Genomic DNA, 17,812 nt, shown 5'->3' on the forward strand with positions numbered 1-17,812 from the left:
TTTTAAATAACTATTATCTGTCTCAAACCTAAATTCATGTTCTCCTACTTCACACAACACACATTCCTCTATGTAAACAAGTACCAGAGAAAAGTTAGGACTGCTCACACAGGGAGAGAAAACTGCATTGAGACAGTTAGTAAAACCCCAACAATGTACTGGTATCTGTGTCGTTATCTTTCAACATATAAATACACAAACATCTCTCTGTCTCTCTATTAGCTGTATTACTCATTATGTGGAAATGGCTATGATGATGATCCAATGACCACTTTCTCAAAAGTAGTACAATTTGTATTTTAAAATGTTTCAAACATCTCTGCTGGTGCTTAATACAGCTCTAAATTTCTGGCAAAACTTCCTGTAGTACATTTTCCTGCAAGGTATCATTTTAAAACAAACAAACAATAAGAACAGAACAATAGGGGCCTGACTTTTTTGTTTTTGTTTTGACCTTTATTGGCATAAGACTTGACCGTTAATACAAATATAGCAAAATTCCAAAGTTTTCCAATGGAACATTGAGTTCCCAGCACCAAGTGAAACGAAGTGGACAGGAAAAAATTGAGAGTCCAATATTCTGTAGATTGTGGAAAGAAAAAGATCTTCCTTGACCAGCATATTCTCCATGGAAAGCCATTGATTGATATGTACATTTCCCTAGTTTGTTTGCCCACCACTGACAGCCCTAAGGATTTCAGGGCATAAACAGAGGAAGCCTCTAGCCCTTTAAAAGATGTTTAAGATCTGGCTGTGTGATATCGTTTCAAGAAACCAAGCACACACACACGCACACACACACACACACACACACACACACGATTATTATATGTTATGGTTGCTGCTTCCATTACACCACCCCTCCCCTAAATGTTCAAATATTGGGTTAAAACAGAGCCCATCTCTGGGCTTGGCAATTATACTGAAAACTTGTCATCTAAGAAGTCAAATACAATACTAGTTAGCATTAAATAAATTACAGCTCACCTTGTGTTCTGGCATAAAATAGGGACTGTACTATGCTTCCCAGCAAGCAGCTCTGATTGCCCTGCAGAGCAGCCAAGGCAGTAAAATGGAACTGACATGCCAGAGAGTAGAAATGGCTGGCGCTGAGAAAGTCAAAGCACAATATCAATTAAGACCATGGCTCGGATTCTCTGGTGGTGCCAATCAACGTTACTCCAGTGGAACTGGCCAGGCAACACACATTAACACTAGCTGTGGACTTGGCAAGCTCATTCTGTCATTCTTTGGAGCAATGACTTGGCAAGCTCATTCTGTCATTCTTTGGGTGCTCATCAATGGCTCCTCTTCATCCTGGAGAGAAGTGACTAGTGGGGTGCCACAGGGTTCTGTCTTGGGCCCAGTCTTATTCAACCTCTTCATCAATGACTTGGATGATGGGCTTGAGGGCATCCTGATCAAGTTTGCAGATGACACCAAATTGGGAGGGGTGGCTAATACCCCAGAGGACAGGATCACACTTCAAAATGACCTTAACAGATTAGACAACTGGGCCAAAGCAAACAAGATGAATTTTAACAAGGAGAAATGTAAAGTACTACACTTGGGCAAAAAAAATGAAAGGCACAAATACAGGATGGGTGACACCTGGCTTGAGAGCAGTACATGTGAAAAGGATCTAGGAGTCTTGGTAGACCACAAACTTGACATGAGTCAACAGTGTGATGCAGCAGCTAAAAAAGCCAATGCAATTCTGGGCTGCATCAATAGGAGTATAGCGTCTAGATCAAGGGAAGTAATAGTACCACTATATTCTGCTCTGGTCAGACCTCACCAGGAATACTGTGTCCAGTTCTGGGCACCACAGTTCAAGAAGGATACTGACAAGCTGGAACATGTCCAGAAGAGGGCAACCAAAATGGTCAAAGGCCTGGAAACAATGCCTTATGAGGAACGGCTTAGGGAGCTGGGTATGTTTAGCCTGGAGAAGAGAAGGTTAAGGGGTGATATGATAGCCATGTTCAAATATATAAAAGGATGTCATATAGAGGAGGGTGAAAGGTTGTTTTCTGCTGCTCCAGAGAAGCGGACACGGGGCAATGGATTCAAACTGCAAGAAAGAAGATTCCACCTAAACATTAGGAAGAACTTCCTGACAGTGAGAGCTGTTCGGCAGTGGAATTTGCTACCAAGGAGTGTGGTGGAGTCTCCTTCTTTGGAGGTCTTTAAGCGGAGGCTTGACAGCCATCTGTCAGGAATGCTTTGATGGTGTTTCCTGCTTGGCAGGGGGTTGGACTGGATGGTCCTTGTGGTCTCTTCCAACTCTATGATTCTATGATTCTAATACAGGCATGATGCATCAAGCCTAATCACTTTCCTCCAGGTCATTTGCACATCCTAAATGATGGGTACATCCTAAACAATGTAAAATAGGTTGAGGGTAGAACTGTGAAATTTCTTTTGAATTCTACATTTGAAAATACCAGTTCTCACCTTGGAACCTTCAAATTTTGATCATGAATTCTCACACTTTGGGAATAGAAGAAACTGCAGTGAAAGTAGGGCAGGTGAGGACAAACAATCTCTTCTTGGCTCAAAGGGCCTGATGCAACAAATCAGAGCCCCTTTTGCAGAGCTTATTCCCAACACAAACAAGCCATGGCTGTCACATATGAGAACTAGTCTTTTTGTGCTCTGACAGCATAAACTTGTAAACAGCTAATAAAGACCACTATGGTTATCCAGCAATTTTTCATCCCTGCTTCCCACAAAGATTCACCATTCTCTTTGGGTCTCCACAAAACACACTATTCTCTCTCCTCCTCCATAACTAATCTCACTTTACAAGGAATCATGGCAGAGGCAAGAGACCCAAGCAAGCAGCATTACAACAGACCACTAGTATGCATGGGCAGGGAGAGCAAAGGGACGTTTCCTACTACTTACCAGCACGTGTCCTTTAGATTTCATTCCTAGATATATGTGACTGTGCTTAAGCTGAGGCCATGGTATTGTGGTATCAAAGCAGGGCACTGACATGGTACTGGAAACAATGTAGGGTTATGGTACGGAAGACCAGAACAGATCCAAGAATCGAGATCTTGTCAGCTCCTTCAGCCCCCTGAATGCTGTCTGCAACACTGACGAATAACAACGTTACATGGTTTTGGAATGGCTCCCAACATCTCTGAGTGCTCTGTGTACTATTATGTTATCTTTGATCTAAACCCCTGTTAGGGATTTCATGCTCTCAGCCTTTGTTTTAGATTCAGTACATTTATCGGAGCAATCTTTCTGAGATGTGTCAACAAATTCAACTGGCTGTTCTGAGTTAGTTAGTTAGTTAGCTAGTTAGCTATGCAGAAAGAGAAATGGCACTGGGTGTTTAGAACTGAGAGCAGAGTTGTATGCACAACAGGCAGAAGTCCCCAAGCTCCTGTGATTTACTACTGAGTTGTATGGGGTGAAAAACAACATCCAAGTAGGGCAAGAACCCCCTCTGCCATACTCTGTTTGCTTTGTTATCCTCACCAGTTTTATTGATCTAATGCCCACCTTCCTCCACTACGCCTGTAGCGGTTAGAGCAGTGGCCTAAGACTGGAGAGCCCCAGGTTAAAATCCCCACTGGGTGACCTTAGGCTAGTCATCATAGTCTACCATACCTTACAGAATTGCAGTGGAGGATAAAAATGGGAGGGGATGTCCATGTGAGCCACTTCAAGCTCCTTGGAGGAAAGGTGGTTTGGAAACAAATTATTTTTCTTAAAAGACAGAGGTGGTCAACATGTGGCCCTCCAGAGAGGGCGGAAGAAGCCGGGGAAATGCCTCCGAAAGGGAAAAGCGGAGGCAAAGGGGGAAAGGGTGGAGCATCCTCTGGCAGTGATGCTGCAGATAAGAAAGCCCAGGGCCCTAAAGGAGGTGGCAGCAGTGTGAAGGTGAGGCATATTCTATGTGAGAAGCATAGCAGATGCCTGGAGGCATTGGAAAAACTCAAGGCTGGGGTGCGCTTCAGTGAAGTAGCCTCTCAGTACAGCGAGGACAAAGCCAGACAAGGGGGAGATCTGGGCTGGATGAGCCGAGGCTCTTCCAAGATGCAGCCTTCGCCTTGCCTGTCAGCAGTATGGACAAGCCCGTGTACACAGACCCTCCTGTGAAAACCAAGTTTGGCTATCACATCATAATGGTTGAAGGGCGTAAATAAAAAATGTTCCTCTGTGAAAAAAAAAAAACATGTGGCCCTCCAGATGCTGCTGGACTATAATTCCCATCATCATTGACCATGGGCCATACTGGCTGAGGCTTATGGGCGTTGAAGTCTAGAGGGCCATAGCTTCCTCATCCCTGAAACAAGCAAGCAAGCTAGCAAGCAAGCAAGCAAGCAAACAAATGCATCCCAGAGGAGAAAGAAAACTAAGCACAAGAGATATTTAAAAGGAATGGAAAGTACTGGAAGATAAGAGAGTCATGCAGGATCATACACAATGACTCTGCAGCACAGCAACTTGCTTCTTACCACCTTATAGTATTGGCCATAATCCAGTCTGTCTGTAGCTCTAATCCATCGTGGTGACCTTATTCAAAGGAGTTGGGAAGGTAATTGGGTTATTGTTTGCTTTACTGTTAGCCATAGGATAGTATTTGATTGCACTGTCATTATCTTTGGGCCAGGCTGCAGGAAAGTATGTTAGCAAGCAAAGAGATGTTATTTGTCCAATTTTATGGATGCTGGGTTCATTGAGGATCACTAATGAATGCACAATACACAACAACAGGTCTTGCTGTTGGCAAAGTATAACCAATGTACAGAGAGATATTTTGAGAAAATTTATTGCCATAATGTGTGCTAGTATAAAGTGTGAGGCTGTTGGTTGAGATGCAATCTCCTTCCTTTCCTCCCACCGAAGCCCCCCACATAGCCCCAAAATCTGCTTCAGAGAGTTGGAAGACCTTTTGGAGTAGAATTGGGGGGCATGAAGGGGGCTGGATGGGGAGAAGAGAAACTGGAGATCCCATTAAACAAGTGGATTTCCATTATATAAGCCAGTTGTCAACACTGGAAGTCATCCATAGTTTGATGGGCATCAGTAGAAGCTGGTCCATTAGTGCAAATGAAGCACTGCCCCACCAACCCCTGTCTATCTTCAGCCAGCCCCTACCTGCTTGCCTGCCTTCTTACTTACATTCCTCCTCCTCCTCCTCCTCCTCCTCCTCCTCCTCCTCCTCCTCCTCCTCCTCCTCCTCCTCTGTGTTGGCTTTGTAAAACTCAACAGGGAGGAGGATAGAGACAAAACTAGAATTACGGTATTTGGTTCTGCCAGTGAATTGGCTCTGGCTCCAACTACTGTTGGCCTCACTGCTTTCTGCCCCAGCAGTCCCAGTGGGCATCGGGCACCACTGGTGCACATATTTGTGTGTGAACATCACAAACCTACAGTCACTTAGTATGTGTACTCACAACAGGGGCTTTTCTTAATGCCATTGTGAGAAAGACTTGAAATGATGTGTGTATGGGAAATTGCTAGTGTCAGCATAGTAGTGAGTGAATGTGTATTGATGAGAATGATGTGTGAGTGTAGATGGGAGTTTTTTTAAAAAAAAAATAAGTTGTGTATAAGTAAATGGATAAATGTATACCTGCAAGCCGAAGAAAGTGAATGAATGGATTTACAAAAGTTAATGTACTTTGGAGCTTTGTGCATGTTTTTGCGCATGCATGAACACACACACACACACACACACACACACGAGACAATGTTGGTTGCAAGATCCTAGTCATGTGCAAGAATGTGGTCAGAAGGGGGGGGGGTGCGCACGCACGCGCGCACATGAATACATTTGCCCAGGAGAAGGTTCCAACTGACATGCCATTAAGTCCCACTTCCTTCATAATGAAAGCCAGGCCTAGAGTCCGTCTGCCTCAGTCCGGCGTGCTGCTCAGCCCTGCAGCGTGTGCTGGAAATCGAGTCCAGAAGGTTAATTATTCTCTCAGTTGACCAACATTTTTGAGACAATAGAACGAAGGAAATTAATTGCAGAGCTCAGTCTTTTAAACGCTAATGGAAAGGATATCCCTGCCAAAGCTTGGCTTCAGTCTGAGCAAGAGGAAAATGTGGAGAAAACAGAGGCAGGGTCATTGAAAAGGTTACCATTTAACCCTCTGCTTCCCAGGGTAAAAGATGTTTAAACTTTAATGCTTTCATCGATCTTGTCCTACTCCATTTTGCAGAACTGCCAAAGTATGCTGAGGGCAGTGCTGGAAGAATGGGCACAATCAGTTATTTGCGAAGGAGAACAAAAACCTCTAATGCTGAGGCCCTTTTGCAAAAGCCATTTCCTATCCAAGCTTCACTCCACACCACCAATTTAATTTGCTTTTCTGTTGCTCAGAAACAAGCATTTATTTATGACACTGATGGACTATTATTAATTTTGCCACCATATGTTTTTGCTATATTAGGTGCTCCATGAACTAAAAATGAGGATTATCATGAATACACAGGTTGGCAAGCTAGCTGGGCAAAAAGGGCACATGCTGTAGATGAGGGATGGGGAGCCTGTGGTCCCCCAGCTGCTAATGGACTACAACACCTATCATACCTGACCATTGGTTATGCTGGCTGGGGCTGATGGCAGCTGGAGTCCAAAAAATCTATCTGGAAGACCAGAGATCCCCCTCCCTGAAGGGATACTGAGGATGACATTAAATATTACAGTAGGTTAAGTATGGGGAACCTTTGGCCCTCCAAATGTTGATCAACTACATCTCCCATCATCCTTGACCATTGGCCATGCTTGCTGGGTCTTATTGGATTTGTGATTCAGCAACATCTGGAGGACCAAAGATTTCCCACACCTTTAGGAAAAGAGTTTTGTTGGACTCAAAGGTAAATATAATTATCTCAAGTCCTTGGGATAAGATGGGAATGAATTCCCAAATGAACAAATTAAAAGCTCTTAAAATCCCCTTTCTCATCAAAACTATTTATTTAATCAAAAATATGAGAGTTTAATCAAAAATATGAGAGCTGGACCATAAAGAAGGCTGATCGCCGAAGAATTGATGCTTTTGAATTATGGTGCTGGAGGAGACTCTTGAGAGTCCCATGGACTGCAAGAAGATCAAACCTATCCATTCTCAAAGAAATCAGCCCTGAGTGCTCACTAGAAGGACAGATCCTGAAGTTGAGGCTCCAGTACTTTGGCCACCTCATGAGAAGAGAAGACTCCCTGGAAAAGACCCTGATGTTGGGAAAGATGGAGGGCACAAGGAGAAGGGGATGGCAGAGGATGAGATGGTTGGACAGTGTTCTCGAAGCTACTAACATGAGTTTGGCCAAACTGTGAGAGGCAGTGAAGGATAGGCGTGCCTGGCGTGCTCTGGTCCATGGGGTCACGAAGAGTCGGACACGACTGAACGACTGAACAACAACAACAACATGAGAGTATAGATTTTGCATTGCTTCCTGCAGAATCACAACCCAGTCAGAACTCTTGACAGGCAATTTCACATACAACGATACATAAATGCTCTGCTACTGGATCAGGGATGTAGAAATCTGAGAGCCATACAGAGCAATCCTGTTAAGAGGAAAGGAAGAAGAAGAAGCAGGTGCCAAAGGAATGAAAGGTGAGATGAGATGGGTTGAGAAGGGCTCAGGGATGTCAGTCTTCCATCTACGGAGTTATAAACGTGTTGATGTTTTAATTATAAAAATGCCCAGCAAGCTATTGGTATGTGTCTAGAAACTCAGTAGTTTCAGATTTGCATTAATGAACAAATTTCAGGTGTACTGGGACCCACGACTCTGAGATTAAGAGTCTCATGGAGTATAATGCTAACAATGACTACTAGCCATTGGTCGGAGAAAGTAGTGCTTCTGAATACCTGTTGCTGGAAGCCACAGGAGGGGACAGTGCTCTTGTGCTCAGGTCCTGCTTGCTGGTTTCCCACAGACATTGGTTGGCTACTGTGAGAACATGATGCTGGACTAGATGGGCCACTGGCCTGATCCAGAAGGCTCTTCTTAAGCTTTTACATTCATGGTAAATATCACAATTGTGCAGTGGATATTTGCACTTATTTTGAACTTTCTTCCCATTCTTTGGAATTCTAACTTCTTGGAAAAGAATAAGCAACAGTTCACTTTCTGTTTGACTGTTCATGGTGCTTCTTCAAAGGGGTGATAACTGTTCCAAAAATTTCCAGCTCTTCTCTCCTGGGACAAAGATGTGTTTCTGTTTTTCAGAATGTGAATGGAAAGAGGAAAGTAGGGACTTGCTTAAGATCAGTGAGGGTGCTCTGTCAAAAGCAGTATTGAAACTTAATATTCACAGCTCCTGTGTTCCAACCACAAGACCATATTGTCTGCTAAGGTTATGAATTGGTGTCACTGGTGAATATGGAAGAAATAACGGCCATGTGAAACGTTCAATTTCCACAATAATTTATTCAAAACATAATAGCTAAACTCCAATCATCTTGCATTCAAATATTAGAACAGTTATTCCAAATATGGCTGTGTTGCAATTGTACAATAAACATGAAAGCAGGAATGTAGTTATTTATGTCCTCAATTGCATGTTTAAGTTTGGCATATTTAAGCTCTTCCATCCAGCTGTCTGACTTTATCAATTCCCATAAAACTTGTTACAAGTGGCTGTGCCAGGGGAGGAGAACATCACAGCAGAGACTGCACATGCCCCCTCTCATTACAGCTCAGGTCTCTGCAGCTTAAACCAAACTCTGCATCTTGCCCATTGCACTGCTCCTTGTTCACACACAAAGTGCACTTTGCAGTGGAGAAAGAAAAATGTATTCAAGGGAATCCCATCCTGAAACAGCAGCTGAGCAATCACAATCTTACTGAACGAGTCTTAGTAGTATGGTACAAGAAAGAGTGCATTATAGGAAACTGGGGGGGGGGGGGATCAAAACTCTTACCAAACCTCATGCCAAAAATAAAAATGTGGCAATTTCTGCTGCAGAATCATATAGCATATACAGTTTGAATGACAGCTCAAAAGCTATCCAAATCAAATGTATAGCATCATGCTGACAGACTTAAAGGGTTCCTAGGAATATGCAATATGCAAATATATGTATTTCCCAGATAGAGACCGGTTCCTGTTGTGCCCCCCCCCCCACCACAGTAATGGGGGCTAGGTCTGGAAAAGCTGTGTGAATGATCACTTTCTACATACTGGTTCAACAAACGTGTTCACACAATTCAATTTTTTTTAAAAGCATAACATAAAATGTTATGTTGAAAGCAGTCCATACAGGCACAGGCATGCACATACACAAATACGTAATAAACGCAAATCACTAGTCATATAAACATTCTCTATCAGAACCTTACCCAATCTCTTAGATAAATAAGACAGTCCACATGAGGAAGTTTCTTCTTTAGCTGATTCTAAGGCTACTTACATACTATACATTTAAAGCAGTTTACTCCACCCACCCCAAAATCCTTGGAACTGAATTCTTTTAAAGGTGTTGGGTACTGTAACTCTATAAGGAGTTAAGTACAGTTCCCAAGATTCTTTGCGAGGGATAATAGGTTTTAAATGTATAACCTGTATTCAACCTGTACCTAACCTGTCAGTCTGCATTTGTTTCATTTTCTGTAGCTGAAGGAAACTCCACTTTATCTTCTCCATTGGTCTTTTAACTACTTCGTGTATATTAGGGATCAGCAACCTTTTTCAGCCGTGGGCCGGTCCACCGTCCCTCAGACCATGTGGTGGGACAGACTATTTTTTTTTAAAAAAAATATGAACTAATTCCTATGCCCCACAAATAACCCAGAGGTGCGTTTTAAATAAAAGCACACATTCTACTCATGTAAAAACAAGCTGATTCCCGGACCATCCGCAGGTCGGATTGAGAAGGTGATTGGGCCGCACTTGGCCCACGGGCCTTAGGTTGCCTACCCCTGATGTACATAAAGTGCTGATTTTGTACTCCTCTGTAAGGTCCAAACCAAAGAAGAACTTAACCTGCCTTCCTGCCTGTTACTTTCAAATCTTCCCCTGCCCCACCTGTGAAACATGGAAGGTTCAAATGTGGAGACAGCATATATTTTGTTGTACAAGAGACATGCAACTTCCATGAAAAGCATGGAAATAGCAAGCATGAAAACACACAACCTCTCACTTCTTGTGGCTGTAATCCTGTACACACAATAACCTGGGACAGGGGTGTAGGAAGCCTCTGCACTGCCTGGGGTGCCGCCGCCGCGGAGGCACCCCCCTGGGGGAGGGGCATGACGCATGCGTCGTGACGTCATGACGCACGTGGATGCCGCTGACAGCGGGAAAAGGGGAAGCTTCCCCTTTCCCCTGGCTTTTTTCTGTGCGAGGGGCAGGCCAGCGAGGAGGGAGCATCATGCTTGTCCCTGGCATGACCCCCCCTCCTCGCTGGCCCACCCCTGCCAAAAAAACCCGCTGGGAGGGGGAAAAAGGGAAGCAGAGCAGGAACGTTCAAGCGCCTGCTTTGCCTCCCCTTTCCCCCTTCCAGCGGTTTTTTTTCTGTGCGAGGGGGCTATGCCCTTCTGTGTTTGACTAGGTTTGTCCCAGGTCAGGGGCATAGCAAGGGGGGCGGGGGGCGGCCCACCCCGGGTTCCAGGGGAGGGGGTGACCCTTTGGCTGGCCACCCCAACCCGCCGGGCGGGCCCTGAATGGGGACATGCCGCCTTTCCCCCCTTCCAGCGGCTATTTTTCGGCGCGAGGGGCAGGCCAGTGAGGAGAGGGCATCACGTTTGTCGCTGGCATGACACCCCCTCCTTGCTAGCCCGCCCCTCGCACAGAAAAAAAACCGCTGGAAGGGGGAAAGGGGAGGCAAAGCAGGCGCTTGAACGTGCCTGCTCTGCTTCCCTTTTTCCCCCTCCCAGCGGTTTTTTTTTGGCAGGGCGTGGGCCAGCGAGGGGGGGGTCATGCCAGGGACAAGCATGATGCCCTCTCCTCACTGGCCCGCCCCTCACGCCGAAAAATAGCCGCTGGAAGGGGGGAAAGGGGCATGTCCCCATTCAGGGCCCGCCCGGCGGGGTGGGGTGGCCAGCCGAAGTGTCACCCGGGGTGGGCCGCCCCCCGCCCCCCTTGCTATGCCCCTGACCTGGGACAAACCTAGTCAAACACAGAAGGGTTTACTTCTGAGAAAATATGCATGGGGTTGAGATCGCAGTATTAAATGTCTAAATCCTTTTACTTTACTATATACGACCCATCAAGCAAACTGTTAACCTTAATCTCACTGAGGGCTTGTCCACACTTCCTCTTGTCCTGCTGCAGAACTGCTCCTTAGTGCAAATGGCAATTCTGGTTTTCTCCAGGTTGATGTTTGCTTTGATTTAGAGCTGAAGTGTAGATTTCCACTAGGAAATGAGCAGGGCAAGGGGAAACCCTCTCAGATCTGTGCCTAGAAAGTGGAGGTCAAATGGAAAACCATTTGGACCCACGCGTTCTAGGCACAGAACAAGCGAAAGTGTGGAAAAGCCCTGAATAGTGTTCAACTAAGTTTTACCCATAGAAATGAATGAACATGACTAAGAAAGGTCTACTAATTTCAACTAGTATGGCACACTAGCTCCCACTAGTGCAACAGAGCTTTCCAACCTCCATACCCCCCCACCCCTGTCTTCGCCCAATCCACTCTGTAGTATGTGAAGAACCCCCAAAACAGTGTGTGATGAAGCTAGCTAACTGGCACTGATGCAGCTTACCCTATATAGAAGGCAAATGAACCCAAGTGAGGCCTCAGGAAAGGAGTCCCCCATCTGGTCCGCCATTACGACCAAGTGAGCCTGTCAGCCCGTGATTGGCTGATTGGCTGATTCAAACTGGCAGATCCCAGTATCCCATGTGGCCATGGAAGGAGGCTCTGATGCCCTCCAATGGTTGTGCAGGGCAGGATGATGGCCCTCGTCTTGAGCGTGCCAGGCTGCAAATGAAGCCAATGGTAAGTGGCCATTAGGAGAGCTGAGAGTAGCCCTCTTCCCTTCTCTCCCTTGACTACAGTTTACAATTATGGTTGCTTCCCACATAATAAGAACTCACCACAAGGGAACTGTAGGTTGTGACTAGTCAAAAGCTGAAACCTGGAAAATGTAATTTCTCCATTGTAAAAGTAATTGCTTCCACATTTTCATGTCAAAATGGCCTGATGCTACCAGGCATTCCTTATACTATATTTCTCTCATCTGTTCCTTCCTTCCTTCTTTGTAGTACAGTGGAGCCTCTACTCACAACCATAATCCATTCTGGAGGTCCGGTCATAACTAGAAATGTACATAAGTAGAGGTGCACTTTTCCATAGAAAGTAATAGAAAAGTGAATCGATCCGTTCTAGACAATGAAAAACACCCCCTAAAACAGCAATTTAACACGGATTTTGCGTGGACAGGCGGAGTCCCCCAAACCCCAAGCGACCCCTGAGAGGAATAATGACACAAGACAATGTGCCTTGGGATTAAAATTGGCCACAACTTTATTAAGATTCAGATGTAGGGAGACCTTGGCTCAGGCATTGGGTGTTTATCCTTCCCAGCCCCCAGCTGGGGATCTGGGGAACTTCAGGGTTATCCAGAATGTGTGGGGATTGGGCCAGCTCTGGAGAACATATGTTCAAGCAGATAGCCCGCCCCCCATTCGCCGTTGCTGGAGGGGGAGGGCAATGACCCCTTTAACGGGGAACCCTGGTATCGCTGCCGCACTGGGGGTGGGGGGGCACCCCCATGCCTCCCCATTTAGGAAGATGACTAAAGGATTCTGCCCAAGGCCTGAAACCGCCAAAGTTGTGACATTTTGCTACGGGAAAGGCAAAACCTGCCAATGCAGGGAAATTCCTTTCCGGCCCTTCAACAGCGGCCTTGACATAGCAGCACTTGCGTACCTGTGGAGAAGAGGTTAACCTGCAAAAATAATAGTTAATTGAGGGAGTGGCAGGTGGGAGAAGCTCTGGAGCCCGACTGCTGTTTCCCAGGTAAGCTACACCTTCTATTGTGTGGGCTGGGTGGTCCCTCCCTTGGGCAATCCCCCTGGCAACGCCTCCCCCAGGCGGGATTGGACACTGGCTTAGGTAGGTGGAGACCACAGGTATCCAGCCTGGGGAAGGCAACGCCAGCCCAAACTGGCAGGGGGCGCTCTGGGATCCAAGGGGGCTGTGCGCGACCATGCAAAAGCCGCTCCCCATTTAATGTGGGGAACGGTCATTACTGTCTAACGAGACCATAGATCCATAAAATGAAACCAATAATCAATGTACTGTACTAAAAAAGACAGTATTGTAGATGGGAAAAAAAACATTTTTTTTCTTACGTGCACAGAGGGTGGGTGGGCTTACCTGGCTACAAGCTGGGGGTGGGGCAAGGGTCAGTAAAGAGCTGATTCACTTCGGCCAGGGTCACTTTTTTTTCTTGCCAGGCCAGGTTCTTCTCTGGACTGCCTCAGGTTAGTTCCTTAGCGGGGTTTGGGGCTGCAGTGTGCCCTGCTGTGCCTCTTGCAGGCGGCACTGCTTCCACAGGTTTGGGGGTGGGATGGGGGCCCTCTCCCTGGAAGCAGAGGCCTCAGCGGTGTTCCACAGTCAGCGGGGTGAGCTCTGGCAAACTGGAGGCCTCTTCCCGGCGGCAGCGGCCCCAGCGCTGGCCGGGCGAGCTCCAGGCTGCTGGCAAGGCCTCTGTTCATATCTAAAGGAAAGTTCGTAAGTCAAAGCACCTACTGAAGGTCGTAACTGGAATCATATGTAAGTAGAGCCGTACGTAAGTCGAGGTTCCACTGTACACCTTCCCCGCCCACCCTCTAATAAATACAATGTAGTGACTCTTTCAATACATGTATATGCGTGAAGGTGATTTTATCAGTCATCCTCTTCATTCAACATAAACAGTTACAATACCTACAACCAACTGTTTTAGTATTCATTCAACGAAACTTCTGTCCATACACAGTTTTTTTGTGTCCAAAGAGAGCAAAGTCTAACCTGCAATACCTTGGAAATGCAAAACCACCGTGTCATTCAGTTCTTTGATATTTCAGTATATGCAAGTTTAGATGCAAAGAGTCATTAATTGACACTGACAAGTTAGTAAACAGCCAGTGTTGACATGACCTGGTTAATTTTTATTTTTTTAAGGCATAGCATTACACAAGGTTGCTGGCAAAGCACATGGCTCTTGACTTTCATTAGAGAGTCAGACGTGCAACTAATTTGCTACAGTATCTGAAGTATTCAGACTCTTTCTAGTGTTCTGTAGGAGGGGAATGCTGCAAATAATTGTGCTAGATTAATTGCTCAGTTCAGGTTGCATTACCACTGCCAGGCCCTGCAGCTAAAAGGTATTGTTCAGCCTGTTTCTCATTACCCAGATCTTTTAGTGAGCCTCCAGATTCTTTGAACAATAGTTTGTCAACAGTAGCAGTAGAATCCTTAGCTTCCTGAAGAACCTGGAGGCTATTAAGATCAACACAACAGCTGAGTTGGAGCCAGTACACCTTGGAAAGAATGCTTGGTGCCGTCTTGATTCAAAACACAGGAAAAGGCTACATGCATATTAAGAACAGTCTAATGAATTGGGGAGCCAAGAAGAAGTGTAAATCCAAGTGTGATATTATTATGCAGTCTTGGATCCTGACCAGAGTGGAGATGGAAAGCTAAAGAATGGGAGACTCCAGGGAGCCCTCATGGTCCAGTGTTAAAAATCTTCAGGATTACTTGTTGCTGAGAAGGGGCTGTTCTGCCTGACACATTTAAGAGTAAAAATTTGAGACCATCACTCTGTTTTCCTATGGATAAAGTAAGCCCCTCCAATTTCAATGGATGCAAATAAGCATATACAGTGGTGCCTCGCAAGACGAAATTAATTTGTTCCGCGAGTGTTGTTGTATAGCGGAAATTTCGTCTTGCGAAGCACGGTCGGAGGAAGTGCGGTTTTAGGGAGGGGGAATTGCAAAACGTTTTCGTTTTGCGAGTCACGGCCATAGGAAAATTCGTCTTGCGAGTCACCCTTTCTTTAGCGAATGCCTTTCATCTAGCGACTTTTTCGTCTAGCGAGGCATTTGTCTTGCGAGGTACCACTGTAATGTGAGGATCAGAGTCCCTGTCTGAAGAAAAATAAAGGACTGATCCCATGAAGTTCATGTACTTCTCATGCAAAGATTCCCATCTTGATGTCAAATGGTAGGATAAGCTATAATAGGTAGGATATCTAAAAACACCAAATCTTCAGGAATTTGAAATGGAAATTTCATTCTCCCCCCCCTCTCTCTCACACACACACACCTACCTTTCCTACTTAAATAATGGACCTTTCAAACCCTGATACTACTTCTACTGAAGACTAAAGTCAAGATAGCATAGAGCTAAGCAGTAGTCTTATGCAGGCTTAAGTTCAAAATACTGAATTCCAGAGGCAAAACCCAATATTCTTCAACAAATCGAAAAGGTTTACTTAAGGAGAAACTGGGAAAGAACATAAAATCAGTCATATAGGAAAATAAACATACAGTGCATATTGGCTAGCTGAACTCTGTCCTAGCTATGAAGGAATATGCTGAGAAATTGAGTAAAACACTTTTTTTATTAACCTATGTATAGTTAGTTTATTCAGTTCTCAGAACAGATGGGTCATGGTTTGGAGCAGTGATGGGGAACCTGTGGCCCTCCAAATGTTGCTGGACTATAACTCCCATCATCCCTGGTCATTGGCTTTGCTGGTTGGGTGACATCTGGAAAGTGACAGGTCCCCTCCTTGGTTCAAATGATTGTAAACAAACCATATGTTCCTTTCTTCCCTCAAGTGACAGTTGGCAGACCATGGTTAGCACTCATCCTCCAGAACTCCAATTTGAAAAATGAATTCTGAGATTTAAAGAGCAAAAGCTAACCATAGTCCACCACAGATAGGACAACCAATTATGAATAGCTGGCATGAGAGAAAGAGGGAGGGGGGCATGCATAACAGGTAATAATTGAAGAAGGAAGCACAGAAGCCCATGACTCATTTTGGAATCCTTCCAAACCATGATTTGAGGGATCATCTCTATGAATTGAGCCACTGAGCCACAGTAAAGATTCCAGCTATCAAAATGAGTATACAGGACCCAACAGTCACTGCTGCCCTAAGGGACACTATGAGGAAACTGTATTGGGAAGTCTGGAAAGGCAGACAGGAAATACAGGTGGCAAAGATACAATTGTGACACACACACCTGGTACACAAGGTACGTGGTTACTTAGTTGGGGAAGCATATTTGGGTAACAGATGTGAGTCAGGAAAGAAGACAGATGCCAGAGTGGAATCGTGATCTACCCTACTGCATCTGAACTAACTGTTATCTATCCGACAAAATATAATTAAAAGAAGGAACCACTGTGGATACAAGTCTGTAATTCTTGGGTCTAAAAAAAAAAGTTCCTTAGGAAATTTCACGGAAAGAAAGTTTCCTTTCCCCATTGCAACACGCAGCTCCTTGCGCTCTCCCCCAAAAGCATATCTGGAGATTCAGGGTCCCCTCCTGAACAATGTGGGAATGACTAGAGGATGCGGGCTTGGATCCTAACATAAGGAAGTGTCCTGTCCCCTCCTCCCTTCAGCAAACCTCCATGTCCCATTCCACATTGTTCAGGAAGATCTCCTAAAGGCTTTTCAGAAGTCACAGGTGGCTGCAGTTGGGAGGAGGGGATGGGAAACGTTTCTTAGATGAGCTATCTTAAGTTACCTTAGGATCCAAGCCTTGATATTTTGATGCCATTAATTTTTACAACCAGTGGGGCTCAGAGAAAAGAAATGAGAATGACACCATTGCCAGCAGAAGAAATATAATTATGTCTAACAAGCTGTAGGAGTAGAGTCTTCCGCAAAAGTACTTTCATACTTCTGCATACCTAATACTTTGCTGCTTTTCTTCATTTGTTTAAACTAATTAGCTGAAGTTCATCTAGTTCATGACACGCCTCAAACGAACCACTATTTATCTCTATCCCTTCTGCAGAACATTAGTCTGCAGCGAAATAAATCCGATTATCTTCTACGTTTGTTCATGTTTCCCTCAGCAGTGCATCCTCAAAGATCCACTGTTTTCTTGCAGCTGGCCACTCTGAAGGTTTTATTTTCCTTTGGGAGGTCCCAGTCGTTCAACGTCTGAGCAGTTGACAGCTGCTTGGAACACACTACAAAAGGACTCAAAGCCAGCAGCATTTCTATCTCTTCATCGCTCTAGTCCTAGACTGGATCAAGTCTCTGGCCGCTACTTGTGGCTGCTATTCATGACATAGCTGGTGTTGTTATGACCTTTTTCTGTGTTATTGCTTTATCTGATGCTTGCAGGACATTGTATAATTGAAGACTTGTGTGCAACAATGCATCTGGGTCACTTTCCCTTTTAAGTTGGAATGAGTTTATGGCTGAGGCAAGGTGCTAGAATGGCAGCTCTGCAAGGCCACAGCCCTTCCAAATTAGTCTGAAGTTGGTACACTGACCACATGCCGCTCCCTCAGCTAATCTGTGCTCAGAGGAAGGGGTGATAAATTGTAAGAGTAGGGAAATCTGGACAAAATAGAGGAGGTCTCCATTCTCCAGGCAGTTTCTTTTTTATTGGGTCTAACATGAATGAGCTCCTGGATAAAGTTGGTCAAGAGAATTCAGAACTGTTGAACTGATGGGCATCCCCTAGAATCGCTTGGAAATGAAGGGCAGAATATAAAGTTTACAAGCAAATAAATAAAATGAGCTGCCGTGTCTCTCATCTTCGCACAGGATTCCCCCCCCCCAGTCAAGAATATCTATGCAAAACAAACAAAAGTACATTTCAACATATTTTGATAAGCTCTGCATTTTCTCCAGCCCATGT

General features: G+C 45.1%; 2 protein-coding genes across 2 annotated transcripts in view; one reads left to right on the plus strand and one right to left on the minus strand.

Annotated features, from left to right (window-relative positions):
- MYOCD (myocardin) overlaps positions 1-17,812 on the minus strand; it is a 95,187-nt gene that overhangs the window by 59,469 nt on the left and 17,906 nt on the right. The gene's annotated exons all lie outside the window — the stretch shown is intronic.
- Positions 3,761-4,186, plus strand: LOC117041116 (peptidyl-prolyl cis-trans isomerase NIMA-interacting 4-like). The gene is given in 2 exon segments (XM_033139505.1): positions 3,761-4,045; positions 4,048-4,186. Coding segments are annotated over 2 exon segments (378 nt in total). The 5' UTR covers positions 3,761-3,786; the 3' UTR covers positions 4,167-4,186.

This window comes from Lacerta agilis, chromosome 2 (genome assembly GCF_009819535.1).
Source record: "Lacerta agilis isolate rLacAgi1 chromosome 2, rLacAgi1.pri, whole genome shotgun sequence".
NCBI classification, from domain to species: Eukaryota; Metazoa; Chordata; class Lepidosauria; order Squamata; family Lacertidae; genus Lacerta; species Lacerta agilis.